Below are 7,260 nucleotides of genomic sequence, written 5' to 3' on the forward strand. Positions count from 1 at the left end.
GTCTATACGTCATCAAGTACAGACTGTAAACACAGCTACAGACGCAGAGACAGGCGGCAGCTTTACGGTTGCTAAGGAAAGAGAGTCTCACGGAACGTCCGGTCTCCAGGTATGTTTACATCCTGCAGTTGATGGAGGTACGGCCTTCCATAGCATATTAAAACTCACCACAATGTCATCACCAGCTAGTTCAGAGACTTCTTCTACATGACACGACTGAAGTCACAAGTGTACATTAAAACATGTAATATATAATAATAATAATAATAATAATAATAATAGCCATTTAGCAAGTACAGTGAGTGCATACATTTTGGGTACATTTGGTCCCAGTGGGAATCGAACCCACAGCGTTAGCGTTGCTAGCGCCATGCTCGACAGACTGAACCACCCGGGATCAACATGTCACTCACCCGGCACGGGCGTGGCCGGTCACCAGGCAGTTGAAAACGGCCTCTGTGATTGGTAGATCCTTGGTCTTCATGAAACCCAGGATGGTGCTGGAAAGAGAGAATGGAGAGATATTAAAGAGATAATCAGAGATATTAAAGAGATGATCAGAGATATTAAAGGTATAATCAGAGATATTAAAGGTATAATCAGAGATATTAAAGAGATGATCAGAGATATTAAAGAGATGATCAGAGATATTAAAGAGATGATCAGAGATATTAAAGGTATAATCAGAGATATTAAAGAGATGATCAGAGATATTAAAGGTATAATCAGAGATATTAAAGAGATGATCAGAGATATTAAAGGTATAATCAGAGATATTAAAGAGATGATCAGAGATATTAAAGGTATAATCAGAGATACTGAAGAGATGATGGAGACATAATATATTCAGAGCTATGTCTATAAATATACATATATATATAAATATACAGATATGTAAATATACAGATATACTGATGACTGCCTTGCTGTATAGTTATGTTGTTACCCTGTGTTGTGATGTTACTGTGTTGTGTTGTTACTGTGTTGTGATGTTACTGTGTTGTGTTGTTACTGTGTTGTGTTGTTACTGTGTTGTGTGTTGTGATGTTACTGTGTTGTGTTGTGTTGTGACTGTGTTGTGTATTGTGTTGTTACTGTGTTGTGATGTTACTGTGTTGTGTATTGTGTTGTTACTGTGTTGTAATGTTACTGTGTTGCGTGTTGTGATGTTTCTTTGTCAATCGGTAACAACGGGCTGTGAATCTAATGTTCCTCTCTGAGCACAATAAAGTATTGTCTGTCCATCCGTCCGTTCATCCATCCATCCCGCGGTTAATCTCTGTGCTAACAGACAGGTAACAGGTAAGCGTGTGTCTCACCTGGCTCCCTCTATGTCTCCGTGTTGGCAGTAGGCTGCTATCAGCCTCTGGAAGGTCACCTACACACAGGAACACCTGTTAGCTACCATCGCTCACACCATCGCTCACATAGAATATATTAGCATCGAATATATTTGAATATAATAGAATATATTAGCATAGAACGTAATGTATTATAATACAATAGAATATATTAGAATACAATCAAATAGAACAGTGCATGATATATACAATTTAAATATATTAGATTAGAATAATCAGCGATAAAACAGGACAGCACATATCAGAAGACCGACTCTCCGGAGAGGTTAGAGGCTAGAGGCTGGACTTTAGGGGATAGGGGTTAGGGGCTATGGGGTTAGAGGCTAGAGACTAGGGGTTAGAGGCTAGGGGCTGATCGACTCACTCTGTTGGGCTGGACATTGGCAGCCTCCATCTTGGCCAGGAAGTCGGTGGGGGAGAACTTGAACTCGTTCTGCAGGTAGACCTTCAGCAGGGCGTTGTAATGGCTGGCATCATAGGAAGCACCTACACACACACACACACACACACACACACACACACACACTTTAGTTCTGTCATCTCATAAAGCCTTACCAGGTAAACCACAGTAAAATCATTCACTTTCTTTTGCAAATCAACTATGTTGAAGAACGCCTCCCTATTGCTCCCATATTCATGAGTCTCTGATTGTCTCCCACCCTACACACACAGGAGACACACACACACACACACAGGACACAGGACACACACACCTAGCTCGTGCAGCTTGTCCCAGATGCGGTGTGCCATCTCTGTGCGTTCAGACAGGGGCATCTCTGGCAGCAGAGACCCACAGCTCCTCAGGAGGAGGAGGGCCTGGTTCCCACTGGGGTAGCCTGGAGAGAGAGAGAGGGGGGGGGGGGGGGTCAGTACAGAGGAGTGAGTGAGTGAGTGAGTGAGTGAGTGAGTGAGTGAGTGAGTGAGTGAGTGAGTGAGTGAGTGGATGGAGGGTCAGAGGAAAAGCAGGTCTAATGATATAAATAAAAGAGAGAGACCACCAGGAAGGAGAGAGGGTGGGTCTTCGTGAGGTGTCCCGTACCTGTTCTGCAGATGTCATGGAAGATCTTCTGCAGCAGAGTCTTGGTGATGCGGCCTGTCCTACGGACTGAGCTGTCTAGCTTGGCCAGGGCCCAGTCGAACTGCTGGGCCTGCTTAGAGCGCACCCCCATGCTGGCGTCATCCCAAGAAGCCCCCCTCTGCTCCGGGATCACCCCATACTGACGCACTCCCGCGTAGGGCCACAAACACCTGGGAATGGGGGGGGGGGGGGGGGGGCAGGGTTTGAACAGGGTTAATACCAGGGTCACACGTGTTTGATACCATTCCTCATTCCATCCATTACAATGAGCCCGTCCTCCATTTTCTACCTCCACCAGCCTCCCCTGGTTAATACACACTGCCTGTGTATAGTATGGTGTGTCAGTGTGTTTACTGTGTATGATGTGATGATTTGATCTTTTTTTATCCTATCCTTGAGATGGACAATAAAGCCCCCCAAAAACGACCTTGACCTGAAACCCCTCCTGCCCCAGTGATGCTACCCCATCTCAGCATGGCTTGATGCTGTCTAGAACCAGAAGGGGTTGGATAAGGAAATGTATTATTTTGGCTTATAGTAAATACTCCCAGTACCACAATATGCATCATGACATGAGTTAGCTAGTTGAAGACGCATTTTCAGAATGAACAACATCATCAGATTACATTGCATGTTATCTTACGCAAGAGGGCCGTCTGTAACGCATGCTAGCTTTCTAATACTATAAAATGATACATTTTGCATGACTATCGGTGGGTTTCGATAACAATGCGTGATGCTGTCACGATCGCCGGGTCAAATACACGTTTAGCCTAACTCGTACTGTCATTGACTCAGTGTCTCAATGACAACCGCAGGACGTCTGTGAAGCATGGACCTGTTAGCCGGCTAGCCTAAACGCAGTAGGTACCTGGACACATTGAGGGGGCCAGGGGCGATTTGTCTTGAACATACTCCGATCCCTCCTCTGCCGTTGGCGGCTCCGCTGTACAGCCGGCTGAGCGGCGGGCCAGTTCGGCTGGTCCCGGTGATCTGGAGCAAACCCGAAGGCGAGAACTTGAGTAGCCGTGCTGATCTCAAGAGCGCAGCCATGTTTAACCTAAACAGCGAGGAGAAGGAAGGGCATCCGCATCACGTGCCAGAGTCAAAGGACAACGGGCGAAACCAACCGGTGCGGAGAGGGGGGTGTCCGTTACGTCACTGACACTATTTGAGTTCATGTGACAAAATGTGAGCGCATATTCGGATACTAAATGATCATCGTGCGACCTCATATTTATGAAACATTTTTGCTCAATTGGTCTCTAAACATAATCCATGTTGTGATTCGTTTTAATATTATAACCCCCGAAGGAATGGTAATCGTATTACCCCCTATCTCCGCCTCTTCGGTCGAGGCTGTACTGTATGTCGTCCAGGAACAGACACACGCAGTACCCACATGGTTGGGTCAGAGACCGGTACGTACTGTAGTCCTCTCTGCTTGGTTCTGCACGGATTTGACTTCTATCCAAAGAATCATGACGATCATGTCTCTTTTCTCTGAGAAGGTGATTTGATATCAATGTCGTTTCGGTCTCTCAACACAGGCCGAAACCTATAAATAAGTGCCTATGAAACATTTAGCAAGTGAGAGTCATAGTTATCGCCAAATTTAATGTAGCTAAAAATTAATAAATCATACACAAATAAATAAATCATACACAAACATGCATGTGTTGATGTGTAGATTATTGGCTTTCAAATGCCAAATTGTCATCCATAGGTATGAATCCGATCCTACCACGGGGATATTTGACCACATGTTGTCACCTACCCCCGAAGTTGTCAGTGTTGACTTCTCCAACAGGGGGCGCTCTTGTCCCACTCGGGGGCAGGTAGAGGTGTGGGATGGTTGGATACCCCTGGAGGTTATGACAACAAGCCTGTGCTCAGTATTCCCTTTAGTAAAATAGGGAAAATAATAGAATATGAAAATAATTCTTGTTGTTTGTAAATGATCCAGAAAATGATGGTGGAGTTTTGTAAATAATACCAGTGTGCTTTGACTCTCCTTTCTTTCATCATCACATCAGCATCTCATGTTGGACCTCCACAACAACCCCCCCCCCCCCCCCCACACACACACACACACACACACACATCCCTGCCCCCCCTGGCACCTACACCCTCCACCCCCAACCTGTCAAAGATGTCCGCCACAAGCTGCTGTTGTTTGTTTGGAGGGGAGGAGTCTCCCGCGGGGCCACTAGGTAGAGTGTGATTGGCTCCCGCTGGGGGTGACGCAGGGTAAAGGTCACCCAGGTGGGGTGTTGTCAGGCGCGGGGCGACGCCCAGTAGGTCGCTGCGTCCCGTGTGGCGCCTCAGAGCCGCCGGAGGTCCGGCAAGGTCGACGTGCACCATGCTGTCCCCCCGTTCTCCCCAGATGACATCTGCAACACACACACACATACATACACACACACACACACACACACACACACACACACACACACACACACACACACACAGATATACACACAGATATTTACACACACACACTGCCCCCCACAACACACACACACACACTGTCTCCCCTTGTAACACACACACACATATATACACACACACACACACACACACACTGCCCCCCGCAACACACACACACGCTATCTCCCCTTGTAACACACACACACACACACACACACACACAAACACACACACACACACACACACAAACACACAGCCCATGCTGTTTGCCACCCTGCTGTTGACGCAGCCAACTGACAGGTGACAGTGAACAGGCCTTGCCTGCCAGGCACGTCCTCCCCTGCTGGAGCTGCTGGACCTGTCAAGGCCCTGTCTGTGTGTGTGTGTGTGTGTGTGTGTGTGTGTGTGTGTGTGTGTGTGTGTGAGGGGGGGGGGGGGTACTGCCCATCTAGCCCATCTACCCCTGTCTCAGCCCACCCATGGAGAGACAGGGGAGGGAGGGACGGGGGAGAGGGGTGAGGGGTGGGGGGGGGGGGGCTGGCAAGTCATGGTGGGCAGCTCAACCTGATGGCACGAGCTAGGCGAGACAGAGGGCAGAGGGCTGCCCCCCCCCCCCCCCCCCCTCCCCCTTCCCTCCTCTTCCCTGCCCCCTACCCTCCCCCCTCCCCCCTCGTCTCCCTCACAATGACAAGTCATGTCCGGTCTGGACAGAGACAGAGACGGAGTCAGAGTACATTAGGTTCATTAGGCTTTAGGCTTTACACTGCGTCCAAAACAGATTCCATTTCTTCCTCATGCCAGCAGGTTCTTGCTGGTTTGTAAATGTGTCGTAAACAAATACCGTAAAACAAATCAAATGGATAATGAGCTGCGTGTGTGTGTGCGTGTGTGTGTGTGTGTGTGTGTGTGTGTGTGTCCTTTGTGGTCCTCCAGGTTGCCCTGCCTCTCCTAGGTGTGTGTGTAGAGATGTGTTTCCTCACTCTCCTGCTCTATTTCCCCCTATCAGTGCAGAGCAGGGAGCTCTAGCCAACGACAGCCTCGAACACACACCCCACACACACACCACACACACACCACCTCCCCTGTCTGTCTTCCACATCACATCCTTAGACACACTCTCTTTCATAATTTAGCCAAAGAAAATCCGCCCCCCCCCCTCCCTTCTTCCCCCCCCCCCCCCCCCCCCCCCCTAATCATGCATTAAAGATCCCACTGGTTTGTGACTGCGGGGTGGGGTAGGGGGTGGGGTGTGTGTGTGTTTGTTTGTGTGTTTGTTTGTGTGTGTGTGTGTGTGGGGGGGGGGGGGGGGGGGAGATATCTACAGTACTGTATCAATGTTCTCCCTAAAGAATGGAAGAGTGTTTCTGCGCCACAATGGGAACTTCCTCCACCATGTCAACATTTCAAGGCAAATTAAACACTAGTCATTTCGTCACGATAGAGTCACTAACTTTGATCGGCAACAACAAAAAACAAAGCGAACGTGTTAGGGTAGATGTTCGTCCGTGAATTCAGCGTTTTAGCAGGTATTTTCCAGGCGCGTTTTGACATGAATAAACGCAAGTCGGGTTTTGACAATGCCACGCTGTTCAGGCATCCTGCAGAGAACCCTGATAGGACACACAGACCCGTAGATGGACACCAGAGATAGCCTCTGTCTCTGAGTAAATATGAATGTAATGTATATATACTGTAAATATAGAACTGTAATGGCATCGCTGGAATAAGTGTCTCTCTGTATGCTCAAAAGGACCAAATAAGGCAGAAAGTACCATGCCCCAAAAATGTGATTTCCAAATGGTCCAATGAAGACTGGAGATAATATATGCCATTCAGCTGACACTTTTATCCAAAGCGACTTACATCGCAGTGAGTGCGTACATTTCGGTATATATCTTCCCAGCGGGAATCAAACCCACAACCTAAGCGTTGTTAGCGTCCATGCTCTACCAACTGAGCCACAGAGCTTCTGTGTACTTAACTTATAGTTTTGAGAGTTTTGCAGGGTGTCATTCATTGGGAGATGAGCGGAGGAGAGGAGAGGGGGATGAGAGGTGAGTAGAGGGGGGGGGGGGGCGAGAGGGGATGATCTCAAGGTAACTGAATAATAAAGTGTATAGCAGGAGCCCACCAGGCAATGCCCACCTCCCCCCCACCCCCCCCCCCCCGCCCCCTCTTTCTCTCTCTCTCTGCTGAATGAACTCATGAAAGACTCGGGTCTATTTTTCCGCAGCATGAATGCATTTGTGTTAGTGATCAATTATTCAACACTATTATCAATTATTTAATCATTATTTGCACTTTTTTACTAAAAGATTTTTGCCCCCCCCCCGCCCCCCTCCCTCTAATTGATAACCTGGGCCAGACAATTCAAACAAACAATCCCTCCAT

The 7,260-nt window shown here is 47.9% G+C and overlaps 1 protein-coding gene across 1 annotated transcript in view; it reads right to left on the reverse strand.

Annotated features, from left to right (window-relative positions):
* LOC310824684 (leucine-rich PPR motif-containing protein, mitochondrial-like) overlaps nt 1–3,507 on the reverse strand; it is a gene marked incomplete at its 3' end in the record, with an annotated part of 11,909 nt that extends 8,402 nt beyond the window's left edge. Inside the window, exons 1-6 of the mRNA XM_083697938.1 lie at nt 3,311–3,507; nt 2,401–2,609; nt 2,075–2,197; nt 1,726–1,847; nt 1,320–1,378; nt 414–500 (exon numbers count right to left, since the gene is read on the reverse strand). Of these exons, the coding sequence (XP_083554064.1) occupies nt 414–500; nt 1,320–1,378; nt 1,726–1,847; nt 2,075–2,197; nt 2,401–2,609; nt 3,311–3,492 (782 nt within the window). The remainder of the gene's footprint in view (nt 1–413; nt 501–1,319; nt 1,379–1,725; nt 1,848–2,074; nt 2,198–2,400; nt 2,610–3,310) is intronic.
* Between the last annotated feature and the right edge of the window lie 3,753 nt (nt 3,508–7,260).

The sequence above is a fragment of the Argentina silus genome (assembly GCF_951799395.1).
Source record: "Argentina silus genome assembly, contig: scaffold_563, whole genome shotgun sequence".
In the NCBI taxonomy this organism is placed as follows: domain Eukaryota; kingdom Metazoa; phylum Chordata; class Actinopteri; order Argentiniformes; family Argentinidae; genus Argentina; species Argentina silus.